The sequence below is a fragment of the Vanessa tameamea genome, chromosome 18, assembly GCF_037043105.1.
Source record: "Vanessa tameamea isolate UH-Manoa-2023 chromosome 18, ilVanTame1 primary haplotype, whole genome shotgun sequence".
NCBI classification, from domain to species: Eukaryota; Metazoa; Arthropoda; class Insecta; order Lepidoptera; family Nymphalidae; genus Vanessa; species Vanessa tameamea.
In genome coordinates, this window is record NC_087326.1 from 2,385,787 (window position 1) to 2,402,903 (window position 17,117).

General features: G+C 31.8%; 2 protein-coding genes across 3 annotated transcripts in view; one reads left to right on the plus strand and one right to left on the minus strand.

Annotated features, from left to right (window-relative positions):
• LOC113400155 (hemicentin-2-like) overlaps positions 1–17,117 on the plus strand; it is a 319,029-nt gene that overhangs the window by 73,901 nt on the left and 228,011 nt on the right. The window lies entirely within an intron of this gene.
• The window catches only part of LOC113400154 (putative transporter SVOPL), a 33,842-nt gene continuing 23,830 nt past the window's right edge, over positions 7,106–17,117 (minus strand). Inside the window, exons 6-10 of the mRNA XM_026639620.2 lie at positions 14,238–14,419; positions 13,311–13,467; positions 11,831–12,105; positions 8,457–8,584; positions 7,106–7,216 (exon numbers count right to left, since the gene is read on the minus strand). Of these exons, the coding sequence (XP_026495405.2) occupies positions 7,173–7,216; positions 8,457–8,584; positions 11,831–12,105; positions 13,311–13,467; positions 14,238–14,419 (786 nt within the window). The 3' untranslated portion in view covers positions 7,106–7,172. The remainder of the gene's footprint in view (positions 7,217–8,456; positions 8,585–11,830; positions 12,106–13,310; positions 13,468–14,237; positions 14,420–17,117) is intronic.

Genomic DNA, 17,117 nt, shown 5'->3' on the forward strand with positions numbered 1-17,117 from the left:
TTTGGTTACGTTATATTGTATCCTCTAAAATGTTGGAGCTGCTGTTTATTGTTTATTTTGCTTTGAGAATTTAACTTTGAAGGTTTGTTGACGCATACTTTATGTTAGTCTCACTCACGTTTGGGAGCACTCTTAGTACTTTTGTTTAATTTATTTATAAATAGGCATAGTAAGTTCTTTGAGTCAAGAACTGAATTTACTAATCGGCTTGAACACGTGAATCTAAGCCGAAGATTACGGTGGCAGACATCCTGAAGAAATCTATATGTGTCGGTTGAAAATCTTTCAAATATTGATCCACTAACCCACACAGAGGCTATGTGGTGGAATCCCCAAATCTTCTTCTCAAAAAAGAAGACTTCATCCACCAGTAGAATATTTAAAGGATCTTGCTTTACTTACTTATACAGTCTTTTGTCAATTTCTGTGCCATTTGTGTTGTTTATTTTACGATTCTAAATTTTTCGAGACTATTTCCGTTATTAAATAATAGCTTTATATAAATAGTGAGTACCGCGAGACCGGGATCAGTTCACCTTCGGAACCGATAGTGGATACGTCTTGAGAAAGCGAATTACAAGAATACCTGGTACTGTAGCAAACACAGCGTTCGTCTACGAACTACTTACGACTGAGCTTATCGAATTATTGTTTTTTCTTTCTTTTAGAAAAAAGTACTTCTTATTTTCAATAATGGTATGTTGTTACCGAAGCGTGTTCTCGTAAAAATACTTTTAAAAAGAATTCAATCAACTTCGGTTGTAATTTGAATTGTCTATATTGCCGATTTCCGTATTGTCTCAACGAATGTATTGATAATATTTACCCTTTTTTAATTAAAAGTAAATTATTTGTCAGCACAGTACTGATCAATTGTTTAAATAACAGAACACTACGCGATTAAAAGAGGCGAAAGATATAAATATTAATGTAATTCGTAAAATTCGTCATAAAATTCAGTCAATAACTAATACGCCTTACAAAACTTAATGATATATTCAATTTTTGGTATAAGTTTATACTTTATTTTCTATTCTGGAGTACCCTAGAAAAAATATTTTACTTAAATGTATGGTTACAGCTTTACAGATAAATCTACTCCATCTGTTAATATAATTGTTTGATGACGTAGGTAAATAGCAAAGGAGTGACTGGTGGTAAATGGTGACCACCGTCGAGAATATCTGATGAGTGGGAGTCACCTACCCAGAGGGGCTTACACGAATACACTACCCTGCCATCAAATCAAAATCAAAATATACTTTATTCGAGTAGGCTTTTACAAGCACTTTTGAATCGTCATTTAACAAACTATTTAAAGTAAAGCTACCACCGGTTCGGAATGTAAATTCTACCGAGAAGTACCGCAAGAAACTCAGTAGTTACTCTTTTTCGACATCTAAAAATACAGTCATGTTAGTTACATGCAATTATATATGTATGTTATGTCTCCTGTCTGGAAGTCAACAAGCATTAACTCGACGCTTTTTTATCATCAATATAATCTTGTATCGAATAATATGCCTTCTTTACCAATGTATTTTTACAAATGACTTGAATCTATGAAACGGCAAAGTTAAAAATTTCTGCGGAATTTTATTATAGAAGGGGATACCTTGAATGATTTATTGACTTTGCGGAGTCAGAAATTTGGCGTTCTTAGCTTATTCGTACTTCTTCTGCACATACAATGATTATCACTGATTTTATAAAAGTGATCAATGCTACTGTGAATATACATGATATTGTTGTAAATATATTGTGACGCAACAGTGACTATTCCTACTTTGTTAAAAACATCCCGAAGAGAGTCTCTAGCTCCAAGATTATAAATAGACCGTATTTTTCTCTTTTGTAAAATAAAAACAGATTCAATATCTACAGCATTACCCCAAAGTAATATGCCATTTGGTAAGGTAAAAACTTTACATTTTGTTTTGCATTCAAAACAATATAATTTACTGTAGACCAATCATGTATCTGTAATAATGTACTGGTTACATCATCATAGTAAGTTATTTTCCTGTCGACCTTAAAAAAAGTAGTGTAGTATCGTCAGCAAATAACACTATATCACAAATACCTTTAACATAGAAAGGAAGGTCATTTATATATACCAGAAATAGAAAAAGACCCAAAATTGATCCATGTGGAACACCTTTTTTAACTAGTAATCGCATCTAGCATGCGATAAAAGCTTTTTATGTTTTTAATACTTAACTTTTAATAAAAAATAAACTAAACTCGATTGAAAAGTGTAACTACTAAACCAGTTTCTTGCAGATTATTTGCACAAAGCTCTATTTTTACCTAGATAGTATATATTTTGTTCAATGGGTGTTTATCATTAATGTCTTTCTTGTCTGTCATAATTCATTTTACACTAGAAAGAAGAAGCCAGAATCGCTTAACTAATTACCCCTTACCACTTAAAGACAATATTGTTAATGTTTAAAACGTAATTGAAATGAATACTGTTCAATAATTAATTAAATTAGAACTTTATCTAAATTGCTATTATACCATATTGCTTATAATAATTTGTTTTAACATTTCACAAGTTGTTTGAGTCCAATTGTAATTTGTTCGTTATATTATTTCTATTCAATTTAATTAGTACGGGTTCTATTTATAGGTTCAATATTAAATGTAAATTGTATTTTTGTTCTGCATAGTATTGAAATATAATGTTTACAATATATGTTTATGTTTATTTATTATGCTATTGAATATATTATTACAAAGGGCGAAAAATAGCAACGTTTATATGGAATCTTAGGGATTAACTTAACTATTGGGAAAAACTGCCAGTTAATAGCAACTAAATTTTTTACATTTAGATCTTTTATATAATAGCTGTTACCCACTAATAATTATTATTATTATTATAAATGGAAGCCATACTTTTTTTATTTTTAAATATATATATATTGAAAAAAATATATAATAAAATGATAATTAATAGTCAAAATAATAAAATTAATTACAGGAACACCAAATTAAAAAGAAATTGAATTTTCGCGACAAACTTAATCGACTTCTGACTCCGCCTCAACTTTTACTCGTTCAATATTTTCGACGTTGAAAACCCGGAAGTCGAAAGGCGAAATGTCGTGGTCCAGCTCCACACAGTTTCCATAAAAACACATGGCATGTGAAATTACGAAAACAACAAAAAAATATTAAAAGGAGATGTTGACCAGTAGAAGAATTTACTTCGTACACGCGCGCAAAATTCGTTTGAAGAATATAATCTGATCGCGTAAAATAGAAATACATACTTGGTGGAGCTGGATGACCATGCTAAGAACTTTAAGTTCATCACGAACCATGATGAAGTGAGTGTGGCCATCCATATTTCGGATGATAAACAATCCACATGACCAGTCAGAGACAATTGACAACTAGACCGAAAAATTTGTTATTCAAAATCAATCTATGAAGATCAATTTATGAAGATAGAAATAATAATTCGTCGCACATTCAGCATGTTTTAAAATAATAATTTAAATTATAATATAAATTACAAAAGTAATGCCAACTTTATGTTGCCTGTTCCAGAGTCGGTCCCCCAGCCGTTTGTTTATTCACACTCAAAATGGAAAAACCAAAAATACTGTTTATCCAAATGTTTTGAATTAATTTTTTTAAATAGCTAGCAAATATATTTTTTTAAGAAATGAATCGATGTTCTAACTCATTTTTGTATTATATCACTTTATACGTGGCGAAGCACATACCGGGCCGCTAGTATAATATAATTACTAAAATACAATATTATTTTATAATACTTGTATTTTACTAATTGAATCTCTGCTACTAATTCATATTCTCAATCTCTCTAATGTTTAATTCGTAATGTATGTTACGGATATAATTAACTTTAAACACTCAAGAAAAAATATCGGTGTATTCACAATATTAACAATAAAATTAAAATAGTATTAACATGGCATTGACCATGTATTTTTTATCGACATCACAGAAGATGACACTGCAGTTTTCTTCTGTGGTGTTTGAATGACGAAATAATGTATCTTCTCCAAACGTCGCGCCAGTCATTTGCCATAGCCTGGCATATTACTTCCAAGAATACATGATTGGTATGTATTGATGCCAATTCAGATATACCTATCCAAACATTGACATGGCACGTATCTCCGATGAACTGGTATTAGCACTGGAGTCTAATGCTCCGTATGATCTGAGTAAAGGGTATATGCTCATCAGAATGTCCAAGTTAAGTTCATTGGAACGGAAACTCAGTCCCATTCCTTGTACTGTCCATTAAATTAATAAAATGTCGGTCAAACTGTACCAAACTAGTACGCAAGTCCCTAACAACTTACGAGATATGAGACCTGCCGAAGCTCAAGCATTATGACTATGAAGCACGACTCACGAAAACCTGGTAACGTGTGTGATCGGTAGCATCATTGCACTCGTACAGTAGCCCTCATGTAGTTCTGTCAAGTCTCGTCACAGGAACAAGATCATCCATGTATGTACATTAAATCAATAAGGATAAAAACGAAAAAATATTCGTAACATATTTTAAAAATACTAATTAGGTGATTTATAAATTGTGGGTGATGATATTTTATGTATGTTTTGAAGTTACATAATGTGTCTATGATAAAATTATGAGTGACTCTGTGACGAAGCAGATATATGATGAAAATGTATTTTTTTTAATATTTAGTCTCAATCTTGTGAATATTTAATACAGATATTCTTGGATCTTATAAAAAGGCAAACTACAAGAAATGAGGTGAAATAAAGTTAAAAAAGGCGCTGTAGAAATTTTTAGTATGGATAATAGCTTTCTCAAAGAAATTGGAGGATTTGGGTCAGTGAACTTGTTTATTACCTAAACACACAAGACTACACTTCTTGCACAATCAATGAATTAATTATTTACATGATTTGGTAATTTTTACTTCAACGGAAAAACAGCCTGTGTTTGCCAAATTATGAAATATTGCGAAAAGTTGTAATTTAATTAAGTACCATCCATAATTTTGACACCTTTTATAACTTCGTATGAATACGGCAACTTCAGCAATATCTTTCAATACAATTAGCCAGTATTCTTACAAATACATGATTTATGATGCGCAGAGCCTGGTGTTTTTCGGAGATGAGGCTTAAGGTTATGGTAGTAAACCTTCTTTCCCAAAAGTAATATTTTGGCGCTTCAGCGTTTCTTCCTTTCCACTGACGATATACTTTTGTAAGTGAAACCCAGTAACACAAAGTTCTAATATTTAATAATCGAATTTTCAAGAAACTCGATCTACACCTGTGTAATAGCAGCTCGAAGTTTAGAAGTTGGCAGTGTTTACACTCCCATGTCTAAGAAAGCATTTAAAGCTATTATTCCTTCGCCTGAACTCTTTCCTCTGATGTCTGATTATTATAATAATGCAATCCGCATTATTATAATAATCAGACAATAGATAATACACCTATGTTACGCTACGTTTCAATATTACTTGTGTACTTAAATACATACCTTCTGTACATAGTTGGCTAACCTCCGTTGATTAAAAGTCAGCCGAGGCCAAAATTGGCCAAGAGATCATACGGGTTTTATAGATAAAGTCCATCCAATTAAATGCTCCATAATATTGAATATTACTAGATATTGTCTGAAATTGCACGTAATATCTCAGAAAACTTATATGTCTCAGTTAAGGCCAGCAACTGAAATTTCTTAATTTTAATTTTAACTTTATCTCGTGGAACATACAGTTGGAATTCTTGATATACACTTACTTTGTCCACAGAAATGATATGGCTAGCAAGATAATACACTAAGATTTAAATTAAATATTCAAGAATGTCAATCAACAAACCATATCGTACCTTCAAACCGTATCGACTACATCACGGCCCATTATTCCTCTTAAAGGCAAAGTTGTAAGTCTAAACACAGACTCAAAGGTTCAGTTAGAGTCAACCGAATTCAGCTTTGATAAATAAATAATCACGGTCGAGTTCGGTTAGGGCGAGCAAAGGACACATACATTAACGTATTTTGAACCTTATTCCAGTAGATATAGAAACCACTGGTTTTAAATTAAACGTAGTGAGGGTATACAAGGGTCGCAGAGATACAATTTCTTTAAGAATATAGTTTGAAGTTTATTGTTTCAAAGTGCCTTTCTGAATGGTAGAGTAACTTTAGTTTCTCGTAATGAAATCGCTTGTACATGGAAAAGGCTTCCGTTAAACTTGTTCCGTTTAAGTATTCTATCTGTTCTTCTTAATTTTATGGGATATTTAAAGAAATTTCGTTGCTTTTAGTAAGTATTCGATAGAAGATTTAATCACGATTAAGTTTCTCGGTTCTTAAGCCTCGAGAACAAATATATTGTTACATTTTTAAGTCTGGATATATTTAGTGGATTTATTTTAAGCTAGGGTTTAATCTGTTAAAACTTCAGGATAAATATAGTACACACAGTGGCTAAAGATTATTTATTGTGTTTATGTAACTTGTATAAATGATGTTTGTTTTTAAGGTTCCTAACTTCTAAAGGACAAAAGGAACCCTTATACGACGTCGTTGTCCGCTCGTATGTCTGTCCGTCAAGATCCTTTTTCTCAATAATCAACTGTTAGAGTTATCGAGAAGGACTCGTTGAAATTTATACTGAATACTCTAATGGTGTATGTAATTATTGATGACGTAGACTGTAAGCCGATTTAATCAGACTCATTTACAAATGTACTGCTAATTAGGTTTTATTAAATTCGACTTATCAGATTAAATGTTAATGTACAGGAGATGGATGCGAGTAGCCGAAGAGAGATCACAGTGGCGTGCAATTGGAGAGGCTATGTCCAGCAGTGGAGTATGGGCTGCTGATGAAGCATAATTTTCGTTATAACTGTACGTGTTTTTGTAAGCATTGTTTAAGTATCTTGCAGTTCAACTAATATGGTACAAAGTGCTATTAGTACTGGTATAGTAGATTTTTAATAACGTTTATTTTTTTTGTCATACTAATAGATGGTGTCCCCCAGCGACGTAATATATAATACATAACGTTTATATATATATTGTAGTTTTATCAAGGATTGAAATAATAAACACTGCTTAAAAAAAGTTTTTATTTTTCTAACAATAATTAAATTATGTATATACAAAAATCTTCACCCAATACTCATTTTTTCTTCACTGGTAATACGAAACTAAGCAAAGTAACAACTGAAAAATAAAAGTATTTTTTTAATATACAACAATTTCAAATAATTAAGAATGTCATCTTTTTAAGAAGATGTGACCTTATGGCTTATATCACAACGCTTCTCCGCTTCGGGTTGGTAGATAAGTTCTGCGAGATATTTAAATAATGAACTCGGCCGTATAATGTTATTTTTTATTTTTTTTTATGGCATTGGTTGGCGGACGAGCATATGGACCACCTGATGGTAAGTGGTCACCACCGCCCATAGACAAAGGCGCTGTAAGAAATATTAACCATTCCTTACATCACCTGTGCGCCACCAACCTTGGGAACTAAGATGTTATGTCCCTTGTGCCTGTGATTACACTGGCTCACTCACCCGTCTAACCGGAACACAACAATACAGAGTACTGTTATTTGGCGGTAGAATATCTGATGAGTGGGTGGTACCTAATACCTACCCAGACGGGCTTATTTAATCAATAATTTAATTATAATTATAGTCTATATTATTTATTCCCTTTTGTATCTAAGCCAAATAAAAAAGCGTTTATTTGAAAATTGGTCAATGAGTATGCCTCTTAGTAGTCCACTTTCTACTTACACATCTAAACAAGCCTAAATATATAATATATATAGCCCTTCTACTTGCTACCCGTTTCGAATTCATTCAAGTTATATATATTTTTCAATTATAAATGTTCTATGATAATTTAAAAGATATATAATTATGTCACAGTCATCTGGTTGAATCCGCTATTTGATTGTATGACTAGCCTGTTCATTGAATGACGGCTTTTAATTGAATGACTAGGGCCGAACGATGATTGAACAAGCGTCAGTCAACGTCCAACTAGTTAGCGGATTGTAACATACCCCCTTTAACAGAGCGGACGTAGAACAGTCAGGTGATTGTAATGTAGTTAATTTTTTTCCTATTATTCATGTTCATTTTTTAACCTAAGCAAACATTACAAAGTCAGCTATATCCCATTCGACTACGCTAAATGACGTTCAGTCAAGACGTTGAACGTTACATTAAACAACTTGGCGAGTTGTCCTTTAGTCATACAAATAAATGTCGTCGTTCAATGAACGCGCTAGTCATACAATCAAATAGCAGATTCAACCAGATAATTGCGATATATACATAAGGTACAAAATAATTATCCGATCGATGGTATCAATTTCGGATTTCGGATTTTCGGTCTAGAAGCTAGTATATATATATATATATATATAAATAAATAATTTACTTACATGTCATAGTCCCCGCCATAGTAAAGAATGGTACGATGCAGCCAATGTTCAACAATACAGGAAATATTATGTTACCAACCAATGATCCAATGCGACCAATCGTCATAACCAACCCGATAGCTAAGGACCTGCAAAATAAATTTAATTAACACCAAAAAACTCCTCTCCTTAAAGTTAGGCAACTTAAATCCTTTTACTATATACTGTTTACTATAATATCAATTGATTGACTGCTATCAATTCATTTATTCAATTGCTATGTTTCCGATTGTTGTTGACTTTCGGATTAGGTTAGTAATTTCAGAACCAACATAGTTAATTTATTAATGTATAAAATATACTCATCCCTCGTATACTCAAAAGTTGTTAATTTATTTTATTGTGTCTGTTATTTAATACATAATGTATTGTATATCGAAAGCAACTTTGTTCTAACCCGTGTTTATATGTATGTTAGTTGGAGTTCCTTATTATTTAATAAATAAATATTTAAATGTATCCTTACTCTTCGCCCTTTTCGTATTTAAAATTTTCTTAACTTTAAAACAGGAAAAATAGTCCTGAGTCGGGCCAATAAGATTTACTGGGAGTTTTTTGTCTAGAAAATATTAGTACCAGCCTAAAACGGTAAGGTTATAAAGCCCTATTCGCGGTGGAACTTTGAATGTTTATATCGATCCAATAGTTAGTAGCAACAAGACTAATTGATATGAAATGTAAATTCAATATTCAAAATGCAAAATGCCTATTTTGATGAAATATTTTATTAATATTTTAACGGACTTCTAAAAAATTATTTTATTTTTATATTAAACGTTCGGCGATTTCATAGAAACGATTACGTACCATTTTTGGGAATAATAAAAAAAACAGCAATTTATTTAAGCCGATTGACTCTTCTGACAAGATCTGTTTTGTTTCATGAAAAATGTAACCGATTATATTTTGCGTACACAAGTTGCTGAAGTCTTTTTTTTTTAAAAAAATAGTATTTTTGAGCTCGAGAGCTGCAGACTTATGAACAAATTCAAATGTCTGTATTTGATGCATTACAATTACAAATTGATGCTCATAGTAGACTAGAGAAGAAGAATGAAGAGCGAAAAAAAATTAATATTTTTATTCAATTTTTTTTTTAGAAATTTTCCTAATATCGTGCGCGTTTGAATTTAACTTAAAGTTTAAAGTTATTGTTGTACCCTAAGTTACTTCTTATTACATCAGCTATCTGCGGGACTATCACTGAGTACCGTCAAATCGGTCCATCTGTTCCAGAGATTAGCCGGAACAAACAGACAGACAAAAATTAAAAAAAAAAAGATATTTTGGTATATGTAATTTTTATTATATGTATAGATATATAACATGGTTTTTTTCAAATTGTATTACTATAAAAGAGCCGTGACCCAGTTATTAAAATACCTAATAGCGTAAAGTAAGACGTAAGAGCAGAACCGAAATTTCAATTGTTAAATTTGTAACTATAATTCATTTCATGCTTTCATGCCGGTTAAGAGTCTGTTCATATCTCTCAACCCACATTGCAGTATGACGAATAAACTCCATACCCTCTCATTGAAAGGATACCTTAGCCCGTCAGTGCGATATCACATTACAGGCTGATATTATTTTACTTTATTAGACCAGACCTAATAGCGCGAATTCATAAATATTTCAACAACAATATAACAATAAATCAATCAAGCATCTAATTTTCCCGTGCAAAGTTTAATAATGTACATTATAATGCAACACAATATGAGCAATATTTCTCATACAACGCTTATTAATAACTAATTTTACTACACAATTAATCACGGTGATAATGATCGTCTTCGCCTTCGGAGTCATAAATTAAAGGTATGAATATCTTATAGTTTATTTATGTATACAGGGTGGTGTAAATTGAGTTGTTCGACTTTAAAGTTTTACTACTGTATTAAACGGAACCAACACTATTATTGAGTATTCCTGTTAAACGTACGTTATTTATCGAGGAACATCTGTCACTTTTCGGGGAGATTGTGGTTCTTATCTTATGAAGGGGATTCGTCGTGCCTACGATTATTGAATTACTTTTATTATATTGATTTTAATGTCATTTACCGTGATATTTATTGAATATTGTTTTTAAACACTTTATTTAATATAACTGACTCAAAATCTGACTAAGTAAAACTTGAGTTTCGAATTAAATTTTCGTTGTACATATAAACAATTTAAAACAAATTTCATTTTGTGACAGGGCTTTGTGCACCGTCTGTGTCGTTACCCCCTATTATATATTCTATCGATAAACAGTAATGCTTTTTATTATTGTTGTGTTCGAGTTTTAAGTGTGAGTAAGTCAGTCTAACTACTTCACAAGGGACATAATATCTTAGTTACAAAGGTTAATGTTACATTAACGATGTAAGAGATGGTTAATATTTCTTAAAGTGCCAATGTATATGAGCGGTGGTGACCACTTACCATGGTAAGTGGGCAGACCATTTGACACTACAGAAATATTATAAATAAAAAAAAACAAAATAGTATGGATATTACTTAGTAAATTATATAAAAACAAATAGGTTTATAATTAATTGAAAAATAGTTTAAAATAACAGTAATTATAAAAAAATAAATGGTGTCGGACGTAAAAACCAATTGGTGCCAAATTTGAACCCGCAATTTGGTTAAGATTACATAGGCCATAGTATAATTATAAACCATTCAATCTGAACGTCTGAAACCAAGAAAATATGTTTTCACTTAAAGAAGACTGCGTAATATAACGACATACTCTGAATTAAAAAAAAAACATTCGCAGAAAACAAATGCCTACTAGTATAATGGCATTTAACTTGAGTCGTTTAATGGACATTTAATTGTTTCTGCGGAATTAATAATGATAAATTGCTCGTGATGTTTTATCATGCTGTAGAAATTACAATTTTTAGTATCAATTTATTGTACCCAATTAAGTGAGATAACATATATTTTATGAGTCTATAAAGCTAGAACAGTCAATATATAATCACCTAGACTTTTCAAAAACATTAAGTGCTCATTTAGTATTAATTTCTCGACCTAAAATTATAATTAAACTTAACTGGTTCCTAAAACACTAACCGCACACAACGTGATCTAATTGCAGTTTTCATAATTTAGTGCTATAACTGTACAAATCTAATTTGATATATATAATTTTATTCCTGCTGGGTATATTTCAGCGAGCTATGAATTCATCCGACATATTCTTGTTTTCGTACAATGTTATAATAAAATTCAGTGGTGCTTGCCTGTGTGAACCCATCATCATCGGTTTTCTCGGCTTCATGTTTATTGATACGGTAGTTTTAACAAAAAACTGCATTTAAGATTAAACTAACCTTGTTGTGGTTGGAAATTGTTCTATAACCATGAATTGATTAAGACTCAATTCGATTTGGGCAAGCGCTGTTATAGTAGAAAATAAAGCCACTATTCCAAACTTCGAATTCACCCATCTTAGTCCAAGTGTAGTCGCCACGCATAATACTCCACACACTTTGAATAAGTTTTTCTTCCCGACTTTATTAACCAATACTCCACTAATAATATAAGGGATGATGCATATTGACCCTAGTATAATGCTGTTGACGTACGTTTCAGTTCCACTGACTTTCTGCAAAAGAAACATTGGATTACATGATTATATTTTGTAAATACAATGCAATGCTATGTTATTTGTTGCTGCAGTATTTTTCCTCTTGGTATTTTCTGTGGTAATCTTGCGAATGTCTCTGTAAACGAAAACGACACGCAAATTCCTAGTATTTTTTTAAATTAAATTCTCTCTATGACTTTAACCTGATTCCACAAAGAGATAACGCTGCCAACTTAGCGTAGGAGCAATGAAGTGACTAGATGATAACATTTAAAGTAATCTATTATTATTCAAACTAAAATAAACAATAAAAAAGAATAAACAATATAAATAGATTTGTTTTGTAAATATAACTAACATTCCTTTTTTGTATTATGTACCAGGAAAGACTTTGATTGTCCGAATCTTCCTTTGATTGCGAATGGATATTATCACTGAAAGAAATAAAGCTATTTTGACCATGATATAGCAAACGCCCGGAGCTCGCCTCGGGCGCTCGCCTATTTTCCGGGTGAATTTTTAGCACTAGTGTTGCTTTTCCAAATATACGAAATTTATAAACAAAATTTCAATTGAATTATTACGAACAAATGAAAACTTAGGCGAACCAAAAAGAAACAATTTCGCTATTTCCTGGCGAATGAAAATTGAATCATAATCAGGATTCAGTAGTGCTTTCAGCTCCTCAATAAACGTATCCTTGGATATTTCGCTTCAATATTGCAATTTTTATTACTAATTATGACGCAAACCCCACTTTAATAGTCCTTACAGTTTCAGATATAATATTCTCTGTGTCGAACGTTGTCACCATACAAATACGCAGGCCACGTGCAAACAACACAGCGTTGTGGGTCAAACACGTCAGCAGAATCCCACTTTGATCTTTTCAATTCCACACCAGTTGCTACAGCTTGCTTCATACAACGCTATACTTTTGTTTTTAGAGATCCCCGGGCACAATCTCGCGTGTGCTTTATCGAGGCTATTATACAGTCTATGCGCTATCAATTTGAGATCTAGGATGAAATCTTTTGTTCCTTGATTTGACTATTATGCCCTTTGTAAAAAACATAAACCTGTCTCACAATACATCGTACAAACTGAACAAAGCTGTCTAAAATATTGATCATTGGCAGCACAATAACTAATAAATTGATACAACCTATACTAATTTATAAATGGGAGTAAATCAATTTATTATTTATACGAAAATATCTTACAGGTACACATATATCATCCGGGGTTGCATTAAGACTCTGCATTTTCAAATCGTGGGTGTAACTATCGAGCATCGCGCATAAATCTTGAGTATCCGCATTGGCATAGTACTCAACGATCGTTGACAGCTGCGGGAACCACAGTCTGATCACATTGAACCTGAAAAATCACACATAACATAGAGCATGAGCATTACATTACAAGACGAAAAGACCTACGGGTAATAATGTTTGCGCAGTTGTTGAAACTCGATAAATCTTTATTCCCATTTTGTTCTTAATTAATAATTCTAAATTGTATTGTTCTTTTATTTCCCTCTGTTTTGAAACTGCATTTTATAGAACTTGTTTGAAAAATTCTATTCGGTTAATAATAATAATTATTATTTTTGTGTACGAGTAATAACTAAGATTAAGACTTTGTATTGACGTCAATTATTTAGTGTATGAAATAGTCAGTGAACCGAAATAAATAAACCAGGTTGCTGCATTGAGGTTTATTTATAAGCTGTGACAAAATTGTCTCATTGAAATAGGGGCGGTGACAAATATTTGAGCACAATGTCTCAATAACTTTTTCTAAAGTTTTTGTAAATACTGTTCTATGTTTGTCAATTATTCGTTAGAAAAGTCTGAATAGTTTATATTTTAATTTTATTATATTAACACATATATTTGGAAATCAGTGAAGATATTTATTTACATATAAATGATTAAAATTAAGGCATTAATTGTACGCAAATTGAAATTAAAAATAGTAAATGTACAAATCGGGACTGCATGGAGTGTTGGCAAGAAAGCTGAATTTCCTTCCCCGTTGAATCGCAATTCCGACTATATATGGGCAAAAAACCAGTGATCCTGTCACAATTGGAGGCGATAAGGCGAGGTTTTATTCTTCTAATGGAGGTAATGTATTATTACACTCACATATTCATAATAAAGAAATTCATGGTGCAAAACAGGAGCACGTATAAGCCCAAAGGTCTGTGGAACATTGGTTTGACGTTATGAAAACCAACGGACAACATCTGACTGAAGCTCTTCGTCGCTCCGTGCTCTGGGGTTTCATCGATTGCTAGTTTATTTTTATCTTCCCATATATTGAGAAACTGCAAAAAATACTTTATTATATTAGTAACTTGAAATATGCAAAACACTTATTTTATTATATTGGGAGACGGTTGGACGAACTGGGCCAACCATTGGAGGTGCACCACCAATCTAGGGAACTTAGATGCTATGTCCTTTGTGCCTTGAGTTCTACTGGCTCACTTACCCTTCAAACCGAAATACAACAATAGCAAGTATATGTATATGTTTGCTAATTAACGCTAGAATATCTCTATCCAGGCAGACTTGCACGAAGTTCTACTAAGTTAAATTATGCTAGATTATTATTAATATTGGTGTCCTATTCTGATTGGTTGATGCGTGCAATGGTGCTAATGCTGCATTAAATGGACATTCTTATTTCTAATTATTGCTTATATTTAATTTACATCGTTAATAATATTGTGCAATATGATAGTGCACGGTGAGTCTACCTGTAAGTAGTAGAACTTTGGCCTAGATATTTTGTATATAATTTTTATTTTATTTTAATGTAATATTGTATCTACTGTTGGTTGTTCTAATGAAAATAAATAAATAAGTATGGGCACCTAAATACCCACCGCATTTTTGATATTGATCGAATTTCTTCAGTAAGAAAATATCAAACGAATACACGTAATACTAGCTAGACCTTAGAGGATTTCATGTGCGCTGACTATGCGCAAAATATTAGTTAACGTCATGTGAAATGCAGATTCGAAGAATATTTGGGGGACATGTTCATTTAAAATTTGTTGTAGATAAAAAAAAAACATGTGTTTTAATGATGAAAAGGAATAATCTAAATAACGAACATTAACTAGCATTGTATCGCATCGTTCCAAAACTTTTTCCTCAAAGGGAAAAGAGGCCTTAGCCCACCAGTGGGACATCCCAAGACGTGGTGAATCGAACAAAATAAAAAACACCTGTGGAGAGGATGAAGTCAGTCTGATGATGAATTGTGATTAAAATTTAATAAATAAAATATCAACAAAAAATCTTTGGACTATGACAACAATGCAAGGTAACCAATTTGTACCTTTTAATCTTTAAATATTTTTGCATAAAGGTCTTTATAACTACAGTATTTTTTTTATTTTTTTTTTCTATGTAAGAGGACGAGAAATCAAGTAGTTTTAACACGGTTCTTATAAACCCACCCTTGTCTACCATAGATAAACAAAAAGACGGTAAATTTTATATATTGAAAGATGATATCAGCCACTATGACGTCACAGCCATAAATATTACCAACCAATGGCAGCCATATTCTAAGAATTTATACGTTCCAGAATGTTCGCGGTATATTTACACAAATGGCATGAATTTATGTTGCCACCTTAAAGGGTGGTGTTTTACATGTGGTTATACAATGTATTAAATAATGTATTCGTTATGTATGTATTTTAACCACAAGTAGCATGTACAATATTTTTGTATTGTATTATAAAACGGAATTCTGAATAAATTGTATACCACATGTAATTTATTAATGATAAAATCGATTTATAAATGTCATCTGAAAATTGACCATTATAATTATATGAACGTAATTTTCAAACAACATTTCCTTTGTTGGAGCTTGATACTAAATTTCATGAAATTCGATTCATTGGTTTGACCGTGAAAAAGCAACAGACATACAAACAGACAGAGTTACTTCCACATTTATAATATTAGTCTAGATTAATACATTGCCGTAACAGCCTGTCTATTTCCCATGCACGAGCAAAGCTTGTTGGTTGGAACGCAAATCCAGATTTCTTAGCAATTTTTTCGTTCATCATTTTTAGTTTCTACAACGTAACTGAAAGTCTGCTGCAATCGTTCAAATCGCCTTCTATTTAACGTTATATCGTGTAAGCCCGCTTCAACTTCAAATTGAAGTAAGTTGTTAGCGATTTATATTTAGAGTACGAGTACTAACACAATAGAAATGTTTCGAAGTCGCTTATCAAAGTGGTCATTTGTCTAGCATTTTAAATGGAAACCTGTCGAAATACTCATTGGAAACAATGTTGAACATATCGATCGCTTGAATATAGATGATTGCTACGTTTTTATAGTTCTGTTTTTAGTTTATTCTATCGTCAGTGTCATATCGAACGTATGTAATTGTTTTTACGGAACCAAGAAGGCTTGAAAATGTTGTTAAGCAATGATTGCAGATCAAATTAAGCGAGGACCACTAAATTTTCTAATGAATACTCGTGTCTACATCTACTGTTCTTTTTAATATCGTTTTATTCTATATAAATATTACATTGAGAGCACAAACGAGATACATATTTAAACTCGAGGGTTGACGGTTTCTAGAAAAATTAGTGCCAATGATTTTCGAGCTATTATTGAGAGTCATAATAATTGATGTCGAAATATAGTTCTGACCAGGGATTAGGAATTTAAAACCTTATAAAATAGTTACTAGATCAACGAGGCAGTTTATAAATAAAAGTTTCATGTAGACTTCATCAGTTGAGTAACATTAAATATTTTGAGTAGTTACTGTAAAACTTTAAAAACATGTTACGGTTAATAAAATTAATTATTTATATCACAAAGTATTATAACTTTTATATAACGCACTAAAATCACGAGTATGGTTTTGTAGCGACTAACTAGATTACCTCAGTTGGGTATTTGCTGATTTTAACGTATTATTTTAAAGAACTTCAATGTCTAGGAGTAACAAATTTATAACACCAAGTTTCG